Source organism: Mobula birostris, chromosome 6, assembly GCF_030028105.1.
Source record: "Mobula birostris isolate sMobBir1 chromosome 6, sMobBir1.hap1, whole genome shotgun sequence".
In the NCBI taxonomy this organism is placed as follows: Eukaryota; Metazoa; Chordata; class Chondrichthyes; order Myliobatiformes; family Myliobatidae; genus Mobula; species Mobula birostris.
This window is the reverse complement of record NC_092375.1, coordinates 161228133-161249980: the sequence shown is the minus strand read 5'-3', so window position 1 is coordinate 161249980 and position 21848 is coordinate 161228133. Positions and strand designations below refer to the sequence as shown.

General features: G+C 38.5%; 1 protein-coding gene across 3 annotated transcripts; it reads left to right on the top strand.

The window, feature by feature from the left end:
* The first annotated feature begins 556 nt into the window (after positions 1 to 556).
* Positions 557 to 20134, top strand: nup35 (nucleoporin 35). 3 transcript variants are annotated; one of them, XM_072261727.1, is made up of 9 exons: positions 557 to 676; positions 6436 to 6603; positions 7132 to 7259; positions 8019 to 8079; positions 12628 to 12769; positions 15441 to 15510; positions 17370 to 17498; positions 18409 to 18570; positions 19169 to 20134. In XM_072261727.1, the coding sequence occupies exons 2-9, from the start codon at positions 6447 to 6449 to the stop codon at positions 19244 to 19246; spliced, it is 927 nt and encodes a 308-aa protein (XP_072117828.1). In that variant the 5' UTR covers positions 557 to 676; positions 6436 to 6446; the 3' UTR covers positions 19247 to 20134. The 3 variants fall into 3 exon arrangements, with proteins under 3 accessions (XP_072117828.1, XP_072117827.1, XP_072117829.1); XM_072261726.1 differs by lacking the exon at positions 557 to 676 and adding an exon at positions 715 to 848; XM_072261728.1 differs by lacking the exons at positions 557 to 676; positions 6436 to 6603 and adding an exon at positions 715 to 848.
* Positions 20135 to 21848: the final 1714 nt, after the last annotated feature.

Below are 21848 nucleotides of genomic sequence, written 5' to 3'. Positions count from 1 at the left end.
CAGCATAGCAAAGTTAAGGAGCTGAGTGGCCTACTCGCCTCTTAATTCATATGTTCATGTGAAAATTATTGATTTGGAATGTTAACTCTGCTTCCCTTTCCAAAATCGTCGCTTGATCTGCTAAATATTAACCGGCATTTCAGATTTCCAACAACCACAATAATCCTTTGGTTTTTTCAAAGTAGCAGCAGAGACTCACTGGGCTGAAAGGTCACTTTCTATACGTTTCGTATTGCATCTTATCACACGTCACCTGTCACTGTTTAGCAAAAACTGTTAATCCTGACGAAAATTCTTCGATCTGAAACGTTTCCTTTTTCTACAGAAGCCGTCTGAGTGTTTCTAGCATTATTTCAGACTTATACCATCTGCAGTTTTCATTTTCCTTGTAATTCCTCTAAGCAGCTCCACGGGAGATTATTATCACTCTTGCTTTTAAATGTCATGACATTTATTAACGTCAGCCTTGCCATTTGATATTTGTAGAGCTCCCCTCCTGCCTGCTTGTTGTTGTGCAGACCTGGAGGATTTTGCCCTCTGCTCATCTGGATGGTGGCCAAACAAACCCATTTTGCACATAGGGCTTGACAGTCGAGGCAGATACCGGCGGAGTAAGCGTCAGCATAGCCGAGCGAGCCGGCAAACCCTCCGATTTTCAGTCGCTTGGAAGCGAGCAGTTGAGTGACGCCTTTTTTTCCCGTCGTGCAGCTCCGCGGTTGTAATTGGGAGGGAGATTTTCCGCCATTTCCGAAAGCGGTGCGGGGCCTCTGGGTGGGGGACGGGCCGCTCGCCCTTCGGGTCCACGTGTGCGCAGCGCTTCAGAAAGCCCCGTGCCATGGAGTTCCAAGGTGAGGTTCAGGGGCCTGGAGCCCGGCAAGTCCGTACGCGGCGGGGTGGTTGGTAAAGTCCTGGAGCGAGGTCAGTGCTCAGGCCGCTGCCGGATCCCCCTCCTGAAACACGCGAACGGATGTGGGGAAGTTACTGATCGAATAGGGAAGGAACGCCACGCATGGTCCAGCGCGGTTTGTGTTGGCGGCATATTTGAGAAAGGCTCAGGTCGCTCCCACTGAATTTTTTGCTGGTCTCTGTGAGTACGTTTGTGCACTGCATCCAGCCAACAAATGTAATAGTCTACTCGTGATATAAGCTGCGGTCAGAAAGCATAATTGCATTATTTTATTCGTGACCTAAATTACCAGTAGGCGTTTTATTTTAAATTTTGAAACTGGATCGTGAGTCTGCACATCTTTAGAACAGACCTATCAATCTGTTTTACACTGGAAGGCTGTGGAATGAAGTAACCCCCTTCGCAAAAGTCTGGATCCCATGGGCAATGCCCATCTTCCAGGGGCAGAACAAGAGATGGGAGAGTGAAAATCGAATGAGATCAACCTAAGCTGACAGATTTGGGTGACTCATTTTCTTTTTCAGAAAATGTTGAAACAAGCCAGGGAATTGGCAAGACACTCTGTGATATCCATTTGTTAAAGCATCTGAATTTGTGCTGCAGTTTGTGCTTGGTTGTGTTGTACCTTTAGATCCTCCAGATGATTTATTGATTCAGTTTCCTGTATTGCAGTCTCTTGGATTTGGATGTGAACTAGACTTCTACTATTTATTGTCCAACTGTCAATTTTTAAAAAATATTAAAATGAAAGTTCATGGTTAGACTACCAAGCTGGTCTGTCTTACAAGGGGCATAACTTGGGTAATTTAAACCAAACTTATGAGCCCTTTAGAATCCAGTGTGGCATATGGGTGGGAGGCCTTCAGGAACAGAGAGTAAATTGTCAAGTATGGCTGGAAAACAAGTGGCTTGAATTATCAACTGGGCTATGCTCAGGCTTTAGTCTACATATACAACAGGCTGTCTTCACTCTTGTGCTTGGAGGATTCCTTGTTATAAACTGCATTCTGATTTAACAGTAGAAATTGCAATTTGATACTGTTATCTCAGTGCATAGATTTAAATTGCTTAAAGGTTCAGAGAGAAAATGAGAAAAAGATGTTCAAAAGGTGGTAGGGTTTGAAAATCACTGCCTGAAAGACTGGAAGTAGAAACCCTCATCCCAGTTTAAAAAGTGCCCGGGTGTGTGCATGAAATGCTGGAAGATGAGATCAGGTTGGGCAGTCCTTCTATGGACTTGAAGGTCCACGTGACTTCTTGTGTTATTAATTTACTATGATTTATGATCTACATCAAAAGATTAATCTGAATGGAATATGTTGACTTGATGCTTGTGCTAATGCCTATTGTTCCTTGGTTTTGTAATCTTAGAAGCAGTATCTTAAAATGAAGTAATACTTTTTTAAACAAGATTGTAGTCTTTAATCTGGATATTTATTATGACCTGGCTACTTAATGGTAAATATCAAGAAGGAAAAAGCTAACGAAAATACTCTAAGAGGGGTTCTGAACAAAACACCCTTTTAAACATTTTTTTGAGTGCGCATCCTTAAAACTTTACCGTTTTAAAATGTTGATGGATTCTCTGGTATTCACAATATTCTGACGGCTTTGTGGGTTTTGCAGAAAGACCATCATTTAATGTCCATACTTAATTATCCTTGTGAAAATGTGAACCACTCTCTCTTGTACCACTGGTTTCCTGTGATGCAGGAATTCCAGGATCTTCCCAGGGATTATGAAGGAATGGATATTTTGTAAGTCATTTACTGTGACTTGAAGGGCAGCACAGATTTAAAAAACATTAAACTGTTGGTTTGCCCTGCTTGTTGATGATGGAAGACACAGATTTGGCAAGGACTGTCAACAGACCTGGTGCATTTTGTAGATGTCACACAGACTTCATTCATGCTCTGTCATGGCAACATATTTGTGCTGGTAGATTGGACCAAGTTAGCTGTTTTGTTCTAGTGGTATTGAGATTCTTGAGTGTTATTGGATTCGCATGTATCATCACACTGCTGATCTGTGCCTGCCCTGTGTATGATTTCAAACTGTTCATTAATTAATTTTCTCTACCACTCTTGTATTTAGGCTATTTAACCATTTTACTGTGAATGAACTGCCATAATCTGTGCCAGTCTGCAATTTAACCCTTTGAAATATCTACACTGGAAAAACAAAATGATTAGCTCTATCCATAACCCACACAGCGTTTGTTATTCTGGTTGTTCCACATTGGAACAAACCCTTAGTACACTGAACTGATGTTCTAGGGCAAGATACAGTCTATGACTGAGTGCTGCAAACTAGCACATTCAAAGTCCAGAACGTTGTGCCAAGGGACAAGCTGATCATGAGTATGGGCTCTGCAAAAGGTCTTTGGGGAAGGGCCTCAGTTTTTGGCCCTCCTCAATATCTTCATTTCAGTCAGTCCCTTGCTATAATGTGATGTGTGGCCTAACCAATGATTTGTACATTTTAGCAAAGCTTCCCTGCTGGTGTATAATATGCCCTTCCTTGCCAATGAAGGCATGTATCCCATATGCATTCTTCATCACCCTTCACCAACTATCTATACTGCCACTAAGTGACCTTTTGATTTGCACTCTGACGTCCCTTTGTTCCTCAATAGTCCCTAGAGCTATACCATTTGTGGAATATGGCCTACCATTTTTTGACCCTAAAAAAAACCATACTTACCAGGATTATGTTCCATCTGCCATTGCTCAACCCATTTTATCAGCTGATCAATAATATTCTGTAGCCCAGATTCTCCTCCTCGCTATCAATACCATTCATTTCCATGTTATTTGCATACTTAGTAATCGTATATATATGTGAAAGTAGCATAAGTTGCACATAAATAAACCAGCAAATATTGTAATACTGATCCCTGAGATACTTTTCTATTCATAGGCTTCCAATCACAAAAGCAGGTCTCCATCATCACCCTCTGTTTCCTTTTACCAAGCCAGTACTGAATCTGACTTGCCGTAGATCCTATGGGCTCTGACATTCTGGCCACTCTTCTATTGGGACCTTGTCAAAGCCTTACTGAAACTTAAATCAGCTGCATTGCCTTCATCAATATATTTAAGTTCAAAGTATATTTATTATGTATGTATGCATTATACAACCTTGTCTCCTTACAGGCAGCCACAAGAAACCCAAAAGAACCCACTGAGAAATATATTTAGATAACACCTTCAAAAAAAAATCAGTTAAATTAGTTAGACAGGATCTCCCACCAAAAATCCGTGCTGATGATCCCTAATCAATCTAAAGAGTGCTGATGATCCCTAATCAATCTAAAGAGTGCTGATGATCCCTAATCAATCTAAAGAGTAGACTAATTTTAATCCACAGGATTTCTTCAAATAGTTTCTGTACCTTTGACATTACTGAGTGCCTGAGATTCTCTGGCTTACCTCCCTGCTGTTATTCTTCAATAAAATTTGCACATTTGTTGACAAAAGAGATTGTAATTTGAAACAAAAAAAAAAGCAAAATGCTGGGCTAGGCAGCATCTGTGGAGTCAGAAGCTATACAGTGGCATGCAAAAGTTTGGGCACCCCTGGTCAAAATTTCTGTTACTGTGAATAGCTAAGCGAGTAAAAGATGAATTGATCTCCAAAAGCCGTAAAGTTAAAGATGATATATTTCGTTAATATTTTAAGCAAGAAAACATCTAAACAAGCCTGATGCATTTTGGAAACAAGTCCTGTGGACTGATGAAGTTAAAATAGAACTTTTTGGCTGCAATGAGCAAAGGTATGTTTGGAGAAAAAAGGGTGCAGAATTTCATGAAAAGAACCTCTCTCCAACTGTTAAGCATGGGGGTGGATCGATCATGCTTTGGGCTTGTGTTGTAGCCTGTGGCACGGGGAACATTTACTGGTAGAGGGAAGAATGAATTCAATTACAAACGTTTGTAAATACTAGCAAATTCTGGAAGCAAACATCACACCATCTGTAAAAAAGCCGAAGATGAAAAAAGGATGGTTTCTACAACAGGATAATAATCCTAAACACACCTCAAAATCCACAATGGACTACCTCAAGAGGTGCAAGCTGAAGGTTTTGCCATGGCCCTCACAGTCCCCTGACCTAAACATCATCGAGAATCTGTGGATAGACCTCAAAAGAGCAGTGCATGCAAAACGGCCCAAGAATCTCACAGAACTAGAAGCCTTTTGCGAGGAAGAATGGGCAAAAATCCCCCAAACAAGAATTGAAAGACTCTTAGCTGGCTACAAAAGGCATTTACAAGCTGTGATACTTGCCAAAGGAGGTGTTACTAAGTACTGCCATGCAGGGTGCCCAAACTTTTGCTTTGGTCCCTTTTCCTTTATTGTTATTTTGAAACTAAAAAGATGGAAATAAAGAAGTTTTCTTGCTTAAAATATTAAAGAAATATATCATCTTTAACTTTATGCCTTTTGGAAATCAGTTCATCTTTTACTCGCTTAGCTATTCACAGTAACAGAAATTTTGACCAGGGGTGCCCAAACTTTTGCATGCCACTGTATGTTGACATTTAGGTTAAGATCTTGTGTTGGTCCTGATGCAGGGTCTCAACCGTAAACACTAAGTACATATTTTGCCTCTGTAGTTGCTGCTTGATCCACTATTCGTCCAGTTTTTTTTTCTTTTGTATCAGTTTCAGTACCTTCCAGTTATTTGACACCTCATTTGTGACCACTGAAGATTTAAATATCTCCATCAGGTCCCCTGATATTCTCCTCCTTTTTGGAATGCATCATAACAGGGCTCTGGGGTGGATCCACATTTATGCCTGCCATGGCATGGAATAACTCTTTTATAAATGTAATGTTGTCTAAAATTTCCCTGTCCCAAATATTATTTCCAATTGCAATGCCTTCCTCATTGGTAAATGCATATTTAGAATATTCATTTAAGATCTTCACCATGTCCCCTGGCTCCATGTACAGATTAGCCGTTTGGTCTCTAATAGCCCCCTGTCTTTCCCTGGTTACCTTTTGCTCTTAAAATATGAATGAATTGACTTTATTTCTTACATCTTCACATACATGAGAAAAAATCTTTATGCTACAATATTCCTTGGGGTTTTTCTCTGTTGGTGATACTTTGTGGCTCTTCTTTGCCCTCCTGACTCTTGTAGGTATCATTTTACACTCTTCAAATTCCTGAAGAACCTCTCCCATTTTCAGTACTTTATAATCTACCATATGGTTCCTTTTTGTTTTAAATCAACTCTTCTATTCCCTAACACCCAGTGTTTCCTTGGCTTGCTGTCTTTACTCTTCACTCTTATGGGCAATGTTAGCTCTGACTTGTCACTAATCTTGTTATTTATGGCTTTTGATTTAAGTCTGTCACACATGAAAACATCTTTTCCAAGAGTACTCTGTCAAACTCCTTCATACATTTAAGGTGTTTGAAAAGCAAGAATTCTTCATTTCTAAAGCAGCTCTTAAAAAGAAAATTGAGTAATTTTTGTATACCTTCATACAATTATCACTCATTGGGGCCTTTAATTATAGGATCTGAACCAATGGCTCTGGGATCTCCAACGTCTCCTAAGCCCGGTGGAGGGGCCCAGTTTCTACCTAGTTTCTTGATGGGAGATTTACCATCTCCAGTCACTCCTCAAGCACGTAACTTTGGCGGCACCTTAGCTAGTATAACAGATATACGAACTCCATTTGGAGGTAAGGAGCATTGATTTTGGCTCTTAAGTTGTACTTGGTCATTGCATTTTTAGTTTTGGTAAGTATTCTATTTGATGGTAAAGTCATGTTTTTAATGAGGAGGAAATCCTCAAATGACAGTCTTCAGCCTTTTGTTACCATTAAGGAAAGGCAGGTCTTGACTCTACTACCTTCGCCTCAATCTAGTTTATGTTTAATTTGTTTGCAGTATTTTTTTTCAATCTTGTCTTACTAATGAGGAAGTTTGAATAGTAAAGATAGAATTAATTCGGCCATATTATAAATCTTAGAAGCTTTTGCCTTTTGGTTACCACTGAACCTTAAATTAAATCCAGTTGAGTACTATAATGCAATTACAAGTCTAGTGTATAGATACTGTTTTGCATTTGAGTTTATGCTCTTGCCTCCATTAATATGTATAGTTAATCTCCATATTTGTATGTATTCCAACAAAATTATAACTGTTTTAATTGTAAAGTTTTCTTACATTTGAGAAATGTGTTCATGCATTTTATTTCTTTAAATTAGGGGGTACACCTCCCCAACCAGTTGTACCCACTCCTAAAGATAAGTGTGGAGCTCCACCGGTCCGAAGTCTATATGACGATTTAGGAACTTCAAGAGCTAGGCTCACATCCTTAAATTCACATCAGCTGGTAAGGAGCTAGATTCATGCAAAAGGGTAATTGATTTGGGCAAAGCTTCATCGTGCTTTGGGGCTGCTGGTTCATACGGTAAGCTATGTATATCCAGAGTTATATTTGTGAGTGGAGAAGGAGAGATGCATAAGAAGCAGTGAGATTTTTTTTGCAGGAAAAATAAATAATTTTGTTTCAGGTTAAAATTTTGTAAATTCAGGTGAAGTGTTGAATGGTTGCTACCTTTTTTTTAAACTAATGATGATCAAGATAGAATTATTTCCTTTAGGTTTTAAATTAAAATTAAGGATGACAATTTCTAAGTGGGATAGTTATGCATGATGAGCTTGCTTGTATAAATTGCAGTAGCCACAAGCTGGGCATTGTTTATTGAATCTGAAATGTATAGTGTGATTCCACAGTACTTCACCTTACTGCGGCAATGTCTAAATTTTCTTTCTGTCCATCTGGATTATTTTAAGGGATCAGTTTATTCATCCCCAAACTGTTTCTTCTATCTTTTGCACTGGTTTCTTGATACCCTGAAGTGAATGTGTCTTAATGGAGAAAAGAAAACTTCTAAGACTCTGGCAGTGCTGTTTTTCAATACCTTGATACATATAGGTGTTGCAAAGAATGAATTCCTTTTATCCATGTTTATCCTTCCTTCATTTTATTAGCATGGTAAGAAATGACCAGTTTATTAGCATGATAAGAAATTGTTTGAATCACAGTGATTTGAAGATTATTTTTCATTGGCTACTTCTTTCATTATAGGGAAATGTTTCAAGCCTCCAAAGTCCTTTGTTTGGGAGTAATTTATCAACACCTGGGTCAGGTATGTTTCCTGCTAATATAGTTCTTTCAGCAATTATAGTTTATTGCTCACAGACATGATATTTGCTTTAAAGCTTTACGTGTAAAGTCTATCTTGTTTCTTTATTTACAATATGTAAACAAACCAGTTTTCATGATAAATAAGTATAGGAGGCTCCTTTCTTAATATTTAAAAATCATGAAGAAGCAACTTCTTTCCACTCTGAGATAGTACTTTGGCAAATGTAACCTGTTAAAACCCTTCTTGCTCACTCCTTAGTGCACATACATCATTATGATGCTTAGTACAAATTCTTTATCCATGCCTTAAACTAGTTCTTTTAAATCTATGAGATGAAGGCTTTCCTCATTAAGTTACGAATTATTCCAACAAAACCAAGTCAGTATGAAGTCTGCACCTTGTGCTGGTTGGCTTCTAAAAGCCTTTTGCACCATAACATAGAAAAATAAAGGAAACTGTCACATCATATAAACATGTAGCGTATAATGAGGCCCTTCAACTCACTAACTAGTGCTGACAAACAAGTGTCTGTTTATTCCAATCCTACACTTTCTATGTTGATATTCCACATCCTCTTGACATCCTCAGGTTTAACATACACATTGGGCAATTTACAGTGGCCAGCTAACTTACCGACCTTCACATCTCTGGGATGTTGTGGAAAATTTACATGCTCACAGGGAAAACATGCAGACCCCTCACAGATGTCACTGAGGTTGAGGCATAGAAACAGGCCACTTGTGCCACGTGAACAAGAACCCTTCTGTATTTATCCCATTGCTTGGCTCTTGGTCCGTCGTATTTTAAGCTCAAGTGATTTAAGTACTCTTCTGGATATTTCTCAGTGACCCAACTTCAACTATTCTCTTATTCAATGCATTTCAGTTATATGCCACTCTTTGTGTTGGAAAAGATCCTCCTCAGATCCCATCTAAATTTGTTTCCATTTGCTCTAAATCTATATCCTTGATATGGAGAAATGCTTCCTTCAGTTTACCCGATCTACATCCCTCAAAATTTTATGTGACGGCCTTTGCCCCAACTGACTTCCGTTGCCTAGGGTGAATGGCCATCGACCCCGCCAAACAATGCAAATGCTTTGGTACGGATACGGTGTGAGGCACTCAATGATCAGCCACGACACAAATGTCAAACAATATACCAAGTGCAAGTAAAGAATCATACTTTATAGCAAGTTTTGGTGATGGGTTAGTAGCAGCAACTAAAAGAAAAGGTGCCACATAAGTAACTTATCAGTCTTGTGCACATAATATTTTAATACATTGGAGCTCACGCCTCCGATTCCATCCACAACGTTCTTCCGAGACTCCGGCCACCATCCGTACCCCCGAGGTCCGGTATCTGCCACCCTGGAACCGCTGTCCATTCCCTGCACGTCCGTCCTCTCTGCTCGCCTCGCGAAAAAGCCCGCGCTCCTCAACTCAGCACACACATACAAGATAGCATAACATGACTTCCATTAGCTAGCAAACCATTTCACTAACTATAACCCAAACATACCGCCACAGAGAACTCCTTACTCAGCAGTTAACAGTACGAGAGACCATTTTAGTTTAACACTTCAGAGAAGCCATTTTGTAGTAAGCAATTAACAGGTAACAGTCCAGCTAATATTACTGAGAACCCTATGTTTACATATTTAAGTCATGCCTCTTAACATTCTCTGCTTTAGGAAGAATAGCCATGACTTCTCAAGTGTCTTCAAAATGAAATGTGGCAACCCTGGTGAACGTACTCTGCAGTCTCTTGTCCCATCATACCCTTCTCATAACAAGGTGATCAGAATTGCACACACACGGTTTTCCAGCTGATATCTGACTGAGATTTTATAAGTTGTAGCATAATCTCCCACACTACTGACCAATAAAAAACAGTATCCCAATATAATCTGAGTCGCTGGGTTCAATCCTGCCCCAAGAAGATATATTTTATGGCATAGAGAGAGAGAGAGAGAGAGAGAGCCGAGAATGCCTGACCTCTTGCTTCAAATTATTACTTCCATAGATTTCTTTCTATACATTCTGCACACATGTCAGAAATGGTACACTATTCTCGATCTTTCACACTATTGCTGAATTCTGTTGTGAACTATCAAAAAATATAGTGACAGTTTACAAAGCCTTCATTACCTTAAGAAAAGTGTTCTAACATTCTGAAGTTTCCTGCTCCCTGCACATTATTACATGATAATAAGTTTTGAGTATTTATCACTGGACATCAAATACTAGGCCCTTAATGGTGGGTCTTCATTACATTCAGTTGAAATCCAAGATCTGTTTCTAATCAGAATCTGAATCGAATTTGTTCTCTCCAACTCGTATGTCATATTATTTGATGCTTTGTGGCAGCGGTACACTGCCAAGTCATAAAATTACTATAACTTATAAAAATGTTTTTTTTAAAAAAAAGTTAAGGGGTAGTGTTCATGTATCATTCAGAAATTTGGTGGTGGGAGGGGTGGGAGAAGCTGTTTCCAAATTGTTGAATGTGGGTCTTCAGCCTCCTGTAACCCCTTCCTGATGGTAGTAATGAGAAGAAGGCATGTCCTTTTTGAGGGTTTGAGTGATGGAGACTGCTTTCTTGCAATCCTGTGCATTGGAACAGCTGTGATGCAGCTCGTGAGAACGTTCTCCACTGTATGTTTATGGATATTTGCAAGAATTTTTGGCAACATACCAAATCTCCTGAAGAAATAGAGCCACTAGTGTGCTTTCTGTACGAGTGCATCAGTGGGTTAGGCCCAGGATAGGTCATCTGAGAGGTTCATTGACACCTCTGAGGACCAGTGTGTGTTTTTCTAACTTTGCCTTCCTGAAGTCCAGTCAGTTTGTTGGTCTTACTGACACTGAGTGCGAGATTGTTATTGCACCACCATTCACACAACTGAACTGTGGCACATCTGTTGCTTCTTTGTCACCCCCTGAGATTTTACCAACAACAGTGGTGTTGTGTACGAATTTATAAATGCTGTTTGAGCTGTGCTTAGCCACATAGAGTGTAGAATCAGTAGAGCAGCAGACTAAGCAAGCAACCTTGAGGTGCTCCTGTGTTGGTTGCCAGTGGGCAGCAGATGTTGTTTCAGATATGTGGTCTCCCAGTAAGAAAGTTGAGGATCCAGTTGCAGAGGAAGGCTCAGGCCCAAGTTTTGAAGCTTGTTGATGAATACTGAAGGGGTGATAGTGTTGAATGCTTAACTGTAATCAATAAACAGCTTAACGTATGTTTTGTTGTTGTCTAGGCACTTTTTAAAAAAAAAAGTGGAGAGTCAGTGAGATTGCATCAACTAGATCTTTTGTGTTGATAGACAGATTGTGGTGTTAGGCAAATTGCAGCGGGTCTAGATTGTTGCTTGGGCAGGAGTTAACAAAGTACAAAGCAACTTTTTCAAAGTAGATGTGAGTGCCACCAGGCGATAGTCATTGAGGCAGTTCACCTTGCTGTTTTTGGGCATTGGTATGACTGCAGCAATGAGAAATTAACATGTCCTTGAACACTCACTCCAGCCAGTTGGTTGGTTTTCTGTACCCAGCCAGCTTCATCATCAAGGCCTGACATCTTGCGAGAATTCACTTTTTTGAAGGATCTCCTACTATTGACCTTTGAGACAGTGATCACAGAGTAACCGAATGCTGTGGCAATTTATACAGGTGTAATGTTATTCTCCCTTTCAAATTGTGCATAAAAGGCATTGAGCTGATTAGCGGGTGAAGCATCGGTGTGATTTATGCTGTTAGGTTTCACCTTGTAGTAAGTTTATGGCATGCAAACCCTGCCAGTGCTGTAGTGCATCTGATTTTGTCTCTAGCTTCGCATGGAATTGCTTTTTTGCTCGCACATTCACCTTCTGTAAGTTGTACCTGAGTGCCTTGAAGTGTTCTGAATTGCTGGTCTTGAGTGCTGCAGGTTTAGCCCTCAGCAGACTGAATCTGCTGGGTCATCCAGGGCTTCTTGAAAGCACACACTCATCGTGATGAAGTCAGTGATTCCTGACGACTGCAGCAATGAGAAATCTGTTGTGAGTAATGGATGCACATTGCTTCTATGGCTGCGATGCGTTGTTCAGTAAAACTGAAGAGCGCATTTGCTTGCCTTTCTGTACTCCTTTAATTAATGTGAGAAAGAACTCGGCAGCTTAGGTGCAGGAAGTACATTCCTAATGGCAGGGGAGTCCAAGTTCAGGGGTTGCAGACTGGGGTAAAAGAAGCAAGTCATTTCAGCTGGAAAATTTGTTTCCCCCCACCCAAAGGAGGGGGTTGGGGTGAATGGAGCCAGAGGGAATTTCTACCATAGAAAGCGGTTGAAGCTAATCGCTGAACTCTTCAAAGAAGGGGTTAGATACTCTTCTTGGGCTAAACAAAGTAACAGTTACAAGGAGAAAGCTGGAATGGACTACTGAATTTGGATGATCGGCCACAATCGTATTGAATGGCACAGTGGGCTCAAAGGTCTTCTGTTTTCTGCATCTTGAGGTGAAATGATTGTTCTGTAGAAGGTACTGAATCTTACCTGTTTATTTTCTGTCTTTAGGTGGTAATGTATTTACGCCAACCACGATTGGCCAGCACAGAAAGTCCACACTTTCTCCTGCACAAGCAGACCCGTTCTATACTCAAGGAGAATCTCTCACTTCAGATGATCATTTAGATGAAAATTGGATTACAGTTTTTGGGTTTGTGTCATCTATTTTCTGTGTCCATTTTAGAAATAGCTATGAATGTATGATACACATGACAGTGAGGGTACCAACACCATAGTGGAATTGTTCCATGGTTGAGGGCTTTGACAACTTTACATCAGTCACTCCCAATAGTTAGCTTATGTTGCTATAACCTCTTCCTTGCTTTATTCAGTGAAGTTTTTCATTGTTTGATGCTGCCTAATAGGCTGAATTGAGATACAAACATCCTTGCATTCTTCAACACAAAATACTCTGCAGATGCTGGGGTCAAAGCAACACACACAACACGCTGGAGGAACTCAGCAGGTCGGGCAGCATCCGTGGAAACGATCAGTCAACGTTTTGGGCTGAAACCCTTCGTCAGGACTGAAGAGGGAAGGGGCAGAGGCCCTATAAAGAAGGTGGGGTGGAGGGTGGGAAGGAGACGGCTGGTAGGTGCCAGGTGAAAAACTAGTATGGGGAAAGGTCAAAGATCCTGTCTGTCCCCAAACAGTCCTTCCAGGTGAGGCAGCACTTCACTTGTGAGTCTGTTGGGGTCATCTATTGCATCAGGTGCTCCTGGTGCGGCCTCCTCTACATCAGTGAGACCCGATGCAGATTGGGGGACCGCTTTGTCGAGCGCCTCTGCTCTGTCTGCCACAACAGACAGGATCTCCTGGTTGCCACCCACTTCAACTCTGCTTCACATTCCCATTCGGATATGTCCATACATGGCCTCCTCTACTGCCATGATGAGTCCAAACTCAGGTTGGAGGAGCAACACCTCATATACCATCTAGGTAGTCTCCAGCCCCTTGGTATGAAATTGAATTCTCCAACTTCTGGTAATTCCCTCCCCCTCCTTTCCCCCATCCCAGTTTCACTCTGCCCCCTCCTCCAGCTGCATATCACCTCCCTCATGGTTCCATCTCCTACTACCCATTGTGCTTTTCCCTATTCCTTCTTCGCCTTTCCTACCTATCCCTTCCCCCCCCCCCTTGATCTTTCCCCTTACTGGTTTTTCACCTGGCACCTACCAGCCTTCTCCTTCCCACCCTCCCCCCACCTTCTTTATAGGGCCCCTGCCCCTTCCCTCTTCAGTCCTGACGAAGGGTCTCGGCCCGAAACATTGACTGATCATTTCTACGGATGCTGCCCAACCTGCTGAGGTCCTCCAGCATGTTGTGTGTGTTTCCTTGCATTCTTCATTGGTTTCAATAATAAGAATATTTCTTTTTGAATTAGTAATATCTCTAGTCTGCTGATCAGTCCTGATTGCAATGACTTTTTTTTTACTGCTGCCTTTGGTTTATGATGATAGAATCAATCTTTCTCTGTATAGACGTGTATGGAATAAGTGATTGCCCAGGTTTTAAATTAGAGAGCAGAAGTGACTCGTGTTTGATAAAAGTTTTCTCTGATTAATACTTGGAAGGAATGCAGGTTATTTTGAGGAATTGTATTTGAGTTAACATTCCAAAATTAAGTTAGGACTTCAACCATGCCTTAAATTGTTGCTCGTTCACTAAATCTATTTGTTAACCTATTTTTCTTTTTTTTTCTATCAGAATCATTTATGTGAAGATTTAGAATCTTCACTAGTCTCACCAAGGATTTAACCAGTTTATATCTGAGAGCTGTAATTTTGCCATTGTTCTACCTTTGAGACACAGTTAAATTAACAAAAGAACAATTCAGCATTTTGTGTACAGGATTCCCCCGCTATCCGAAGGTAGAGCGTTCCTATGAAACCGTTTGTAAGCCGAAATGACAAAAAGTGAAGAAGCAATTACCATTAATTTATATGGGGAAGCATTTTGAGCATTCCCAGACCCAAAAAATAACCTACCAAATCATACCAAATAGCACATAAAACCTAAAATAACACTAACATATAGTAAAAGCAGGAATGATATGATAAATACACAGCCTATATAAAGTAGAAATAATGTATGTACAGTGTAGTTTCATTTATCAGAATCGGGAAGATTGAGCCAAAACAGATTTGTAGAAAAAAATTGGCACGTACATGCATGTGCACACACCTGCCCACGCAAGGCTTCATGGTCATGGTAGTATTCCTCGGGTAAACACAAGTTTAAAGCGGGTGTCTTTTTTTGTAAAAGCAAAAATCCTCTTTCGGTTAGTGAAAACAGGTAGTAATGTAGGTCTTTCGTAAAAGCGAAATGTCGTAAAGTGAACGTTCGGGAAGCGGGGGACACCTGTATTCCTAATGACATGGCATATTTAAATTACAAATTTGTAATAGAACAATATCTTTACTGCATAGTGTTAACTTTAGCTTGGCAGAGGATTCTTAAGGCATCTAATGCTTTGACAACTTGAATTATTGACTAGTCAATAGAATATCATATAGTTTACGATAGTTTCCAGTCTCTAAGTTGGTTTTAGTGGCTGTCAGTTGTAGACTGAATGGCTGGTTTGATACTAAAATAAACTTGGAAATCCAACATCTGGCTGATTGCATTTTTTTTTTCTGATTTGTAACTGTTCAAATTGGAAATGTTTATCTGCAAAAAGAAATCAAATTTCTAGTGACTAGAAGTAATCTTGCAAAACTTAGTCATTGCTAATGTTCCTGGTTTTTAACTGTAAGTTTAGCTTCTTGTGCAGTATGATTACTTTATTTAAAGTTAATCACACTTGGAAAATCCCATTACAGGTTTCCTCCAGCATCTGCTTCATACATCCTCCTACAATTTGCACAATATGGAAATATCTTAAAGCATGTGGTAAGGTTCCAACAACTGGTCAACCCCTCCAGTTGTAACTTTTTCATGTGGCTTTTACTAAAGTACTATTTAATGTTATGGGTTAATTCATTAGTTAGTGTAAAATTCAAACATTTCCATCAAATGAAATTTTTTTTTTCTGATCCTGAAGTGGTTTGGTGTAATCAGCAAGCTGAATACAAGTTGAACTTGAAATTGTGTTATTTTCCAAGGATAGATTGAGACCATTTACCTTCAAAAAGATAAATAGAAGCAGCCTTCTAAATCGGTAAAGCTTGCTACTACTTGTTTTAAGCGTAACTATATACTTAGGCAGAAATTGGAACTTTCTGCATTCACTTGACAAATGTAATATTCCCCTCAGGACTAGCAAAGATTGACAAGCCAATGTAGTTAGTATAATTGGATTATTTGTCATGTATATAGTACTGTTTTGATAACTGTGACTGCAATATTGAATATAAATTCATTATTACAAAGGCGTATTACCACAAAGCTGGCTTTAAGCTATATGCTATTTTTGCAGTGGAAACATTTTTACCTTTCTAAGGATCGAAATACTTAATTTTTTTTTGTGGTTCTATTAATGAAGGTTCTCTTTAATTTGTAAATGAGCAATTTAATGTAAGGAGCATAATGATGATTCGTATTTCTACTCAAAGGGATAATTCATAATTTTCATATAATTCATATTTGTACTCATAGGGAAAACTTTCCTTATGCATTCAGTTGATGAACTTATTCAGTGAATTGAATGTATTTGAGCTGAATTGCAATTGACTGCTACAATGTGGTTTTATTCACATAATCCAAGCTAACGCTATTGACATTTTAACCTTTGAAAAATACAATAAATATGTCTGTATTTTCTCAGGTCAGTTTGAAAGGCTTTGTTTTTGAATTCTGAATGTATTAGCCATTGAGAATGTATTTTTTGGCTGACATCAGTAGAAAACCAGTTGTGATTCTGGAGTCAGCATTTTAAAAAGAAAACCTGATAGCATTTGATCAACGTTACACAGTTAATGCATTACATTGTCAACATTGGTCATATAAAGTTCTTAAATATTAAATGATATTCCTTCTGGAAACTTTTGTAATATAATTTCTACTGTTGTGTAGATTGATATGTTACATTTGACATAGCTTTTAAAATTTTGTGAGGCAGACTAAATTGTGTATCTTGTAGATCAGAATATTTGCTTCCACACATTATCACATCAGCCTTTGGATTCCACTAATCTTGCCCTCTCCAAAAATTAAAAATTTACCTGAATTCTGTTCTTCCACTCAAAGGAAGACTTTTTGAATCAAACTGCTTCATTCCAAAAGAGCACAGTCCCCATGAATCTATTTCTTCCCAACTGTTCTTCCCCAATTCCTTCAGTTCAAATGCTAGAGGCTTAATCAATCTATTTCAATCTATTGATTAGCCAGTGGAGAGTTAAATAGAAAGATCCTTTTCATTTCCAACCATGCTTTAAGCTGTTGCTCTTTGATTCTATTGGTAACTTCTGCTGAATTGAAATTACTGAATTCATTTTACCCACTTAATAACAGATGTGCCATAATCCTTCAAAATGGAAAAAATTCACTTTATGGAGCTGAAACTTGACTTCATATTTTATAAATTTAATAAAGTAAAGGGATGTCATTTGGCTTTTCCTGACTACATTGTTTAAGGAACAAAACTGCATTCCATACAATCACTACGTAATCTGATGTTGTGTTCTTTTTATTCTCTACATTATGCATTGCATAATCTTTACCTACACAATAAAGCAAACACTGAATATTGCCCTATGCTGCTTTTTCTTTTGGATCTAAAACTGATTTTGGTTGTGTTGAATGGTACACAGATGTCAAACAATGGAAATTGGATGCACATTCAGTATCAGTCTAAACTGCAGGCCAGAAAAGCATTAAGTAAAGATGGGAAGATTTTTGGCGAGTCCATTATGGTTGGAGTGAAACCATGTATTGATAAGGTAAGTTGTCTTTTTAACATTATTTTAGTTGAAGTTTGCACATTTCTTAAGCTACAGTCAAGGCTTTTGGAAATGCTTCTAGACCACTGAGTACTCTGGCCTCCTTGGTGCTTTTATGCAGAGCCTTGGGTTGTCCTCTTTGACAATGTACAGTAAAATTCTTATAAGCTGGCATGCACAAGACTTTTGGTTGTGCTGGACTGGCAGATTTTCCAGACTGTTGGATGTTATTTTTGTTAATACCTCAATGTACTTTCAGTTCCTTTTCTTAGAGGTTACAATATAAAATAAATTTTCAGTGAACTAGGTAAGTTGTAAGGGAATGTTGAAGCTGGTGCACTGGTGAGTAGGAAGGAGAGTGTGACAAGTATTATCTGGTGAGCTAGATGGCAAACAGCTGGAATTCCTGACTGATTGAATAACAGATTTTTGGAAAATTAATGTACATTGTTTTCATTATAAGCTTTTATTAAAAGATCACCAAAGTTCTGCTTATTTTCCATCTTGATTATACATGAAATTTGCTCTTTTAAGTAAGTTGAAACATCAGTACGGTGAACTTGAAGTTATCATTTACCTTGAGTACAGCTTTCATTGATTTCGAATTCCCCCCTCCCCCCCTCCAGTTTTCCTGGTTTTATAAAAATTTAAATGCTTTAGTGAAGAGTTTAAAACAAAAGGAAATAACGAATGTCATTTTATGACATTACAAGATTTTTAGAGATTTTTCCAAAAAGTAAAACATGTTAGTGTTATTGCTCTTAGTGCCTTTCCCAGTTGGGACATAAGTCTAGTTATGATGTTATGTGTGTATGTTTCAAGGATAACATGTTTTTTTTTTTAATAGAGTAGTTTTGAAGACAAAAGTTCATTTAAAAAAAAATTCAAAAATGTGCCCTTTAATACGTAGAGTGTTATGGAGACAAATGATGGAAGTGGTGGATCTGTCTACTCTGTCTTCACTCCTCCTATCAACACTATGAGTATAGCTGCCCAGTCACCAAGTACGCCAAAAACTACTGCAATGAGGCCTTTGGCTGCTGCATACAAAGCTTCTAGTAGTGACTATCAGGTATGTGATTGGCAAGTACGATACTTGTCTCTTGATTTATAGTGTTGAAATAGGTTTGGATAAGATATATTGGTTTAATGCTTTAGATGGACAGGTGATTTTGAGAAAAGGTTGGACTACCTATACTTGTATCTGCTGAAGTTTAAAAGAGCGAGTGGGAACTTACTGTGAAATACTGTATGTAAGATTATAAATGATCTTGACAAGGTGAATATGTTTCTCTTGTGGGTAAATCTGGAGTAAGTGGATGCTCTTTAAAAATAAGTGCCCATGTAACATAAAGGTAAGTATTGAGTGTTCGAAACTGTCTTAAAAAGTGCAGTGGAAGCAATTTATGAATATTTTTAAGTAGATAAGTACTTGATTCTGAAAGCAGGTGGAAGCCTCAGTGAGTAGATGGGTATGTGAGGTTGAGGTTACAGTCAGATCAGCTGTGATCTTTCTGAATGGGGAGCAAGTTTGAAGAGTTGAGTGAGCTCCTCTTGAATGTAATTTATATGTTAATGCGAAAAACTGGAGACTGATGTTGTTAGTTAATTTGAAATAGTAGTTGGAAACTAAATCAGTTTTTCATTTCATTTTTTCCCCTCCATTTTAGGTGGTTTCAGACAGACAGACTCCTAGAAAAGATGAAAGTCTTGTTTCCAAAGCCATGGAGTACATGTTTGGTTGGTAGTTCTGCTGAATTAAAGAACCTTGAAAAGAGATCCCTTTCAAGTTTAATGGACAGTTGCTGATCAACTCTTACTTATGTGCAATTATGGACACCACTTTATTAACAAGGAAAACCCCAGCACTAATACAGTATGGTTAGTTGTATGACCACTGTTATTAGTACAAGGACATTCATGTCTTGCTTCTGACCAGACACCCTGTAAATAGTTTGCACTTTAGGGTTTGACCACGTACGAGTTTGCAAAAAGTGTGATTAAATGGAGGTTTGCCAGATAAAATCTGCATTGTGTACAAAATGTCCAGTTGTTGCCTTTTTAATTTTTTGGTGCATGCATTTTCCTGATAAGAGAATCTTGACTGGGGTTGGTGGTATACTTTTCTGATCATGTACATTATTATCTACCTTCTCAAGTAAATGCACATGATCTTTCTACATGCTGGAAAAATCCAGGACCATGACATTGAATTTGTCTTCTTTTATATTGAACTGAAAATGTTATGTTATCACACAAAATGATGATAATTTGATTTATCTTTTATTAGTGAATGCCAAAAAATTCCAGATTTTAATTATTCCTAAGTGTTGCTAGTATTTTTTTTGGGTATTCATTGTTTTGTAAACCTTTTTTTAGAAGACATATTTTTCAAAAGTCAAATTGTTGTATGATACACCTGGATTCTCAAACAGTTACAGCAATAAAATTTATGGATGAGACCATTTTGATTTAGTAGATTTTATAAGTTGTGTATATTTATAAAATGGTTAACTCTGTATATTTAAAAAATCTTGGAAAGCATTGTCCAGTTGCAGTCAACAAACTAAAATAACACACATCTAAAATGGTGTCTTGAAATGTAGTAGTTTTCAAATAAAGGTTGGATACTTTAAGTCGCTAGTGACGTGAAGTCATGTTTCATTGTTAATTAAGTAGGACCAATTTAATTTCAGTGTTTCACTACAAACACTTAGCCACAAAGGGATTTACATAGTCCCAAATCTTTGCCGAAGGAATGACAGCATGCGTGAAAGCCTGCATTCGTAAGACGGAATATCTTTGTGCATATTTTCAGTACTGAGTTACACAATTTTACTGTGATTTGTAATGAAGCTATTGATAAAAATGCTTTAGGTTCTTGATTATCAGTAAATTTTGTAACTGAAGGAATGAATATTCGATCCATGAGCAATATTTTTGATTTGTGTCATTAGTTTACATGAGAATGATCACACCACTGTTTCTTTGCTGTAAATGATGTCTGCCATGTCACAATCTATCGTAAAATCATAAGGTAATGTAATTAATGAGTCAAAAATTGCACATTTAAAGGAAAAAAAACTTGATGAACATTTGTAATGTCAGAGTAATCTGCTGTTTCCTATCTGTTTTGAGTTTCAGACAAATGGGTCATTGGAGTGTGGTTTGTTCTGTTATTGAATGTGGTGCCAGGCTCTGTCCTAGCAGCCGATTTGGTGAAAGCTTGCTGGGTAGTGAAAGGGAACAATTGATCCTTGTGCTTCTTGAGTGAGAAATGAGGGGATAAAGATGGTTCATGTGTATTGCCGCAATCTAGTGACACTTATAGAAACCATACTTGTGAGATTTGTAAAGACAGGATGGGTTCAGCTGATGCCCTTAATGTGGGGTCCAACCACTTCAGGTAGGATTGGGTTAGAAAATCTGCAAACAAATCTACAGATACTAGAATCTGAAACAAAAGCAGAAATGCTGGAAGAACTCAACTAGTCAAGTAGCTTCTGTGGAGCATCTGTCCTCATGCCACAGGGCTAGTCCTGAGTTTTATGTTGTAAGTTAATATTCTCAATCTCATGTCTGCAGCTTCCTCCACAGGTATAGTGATGCCCAATTTAAACTAGAAGAACTATATCTCCTGACCTAGCATTTTATAACCTCCTTGGTGAGCACTGAATTTTCCAGTTTCAGGTAAAGTGCTCACTCACTTCTAATAACTTTGGACAACAAAGATTTTGCTTCCTGAATACTTTGGGTGTATCCTTTGGAGTTTAGGTTGCTGATCATGAAAATCATAAAATTTCTCTTATCACAACCCAATTTTTAAAAAATCACCTATTTCAATTAATAAATCAGAATAACGGATGCCAAGATTAAGGAAGGCATTTTTATTGGTCCACAAATCAAACAGGTCATCAATGACAGACAATTTAAAGAACTTCCAGTGGAACCCAAAAAAATCACATGGCAGGCATTCAAAGGTGTTATTGAAAATTTTCTTGGCAACTACAGAGAACCTAATTGCATGCAGCTGATTAACAACATGCTTCATACATACAAAACCATGAAGTACAACATGTCACTAAAGATTCATTTTCTGAATTCCCACTTAGACCTCCCTGCAGATCAGTCAGTGATGAGCATGGTGATAGGTTTCACTGGGACATTCTTGTGGTGGAGAAACAATATCAGGGCAACCGTTGGACGCTTCGGAAGCCTCAGACACTGAGTACAAATGAAAATCACTAACAAAACATCTTTAGTTGACCTATTGCAAAGTGTCAGAACCGCTATGTAATTAAATGCATTATATTCAGTAAAAGCTAATTTCTTGTTTCTCCAAATTCTTAA

Coding starts and splice junctions, on each gene's coding strand:
- nup35 (XM_072261726.1), top strand. Junction 12,770..15,440: donor AATTGGATTACAGTTTTTGG/GTTTGTGTCATC, acceptor ATCCCATTACAG/GTTTCCTCCAGCATCTGCTT. Junction 18,571..19,168: donor CTTCTAGTAGTGACTATCAG/GTATGTGATTGG, acceptor CCTCCATTTTAG/GTGGTTTCAGACAGACAGAC.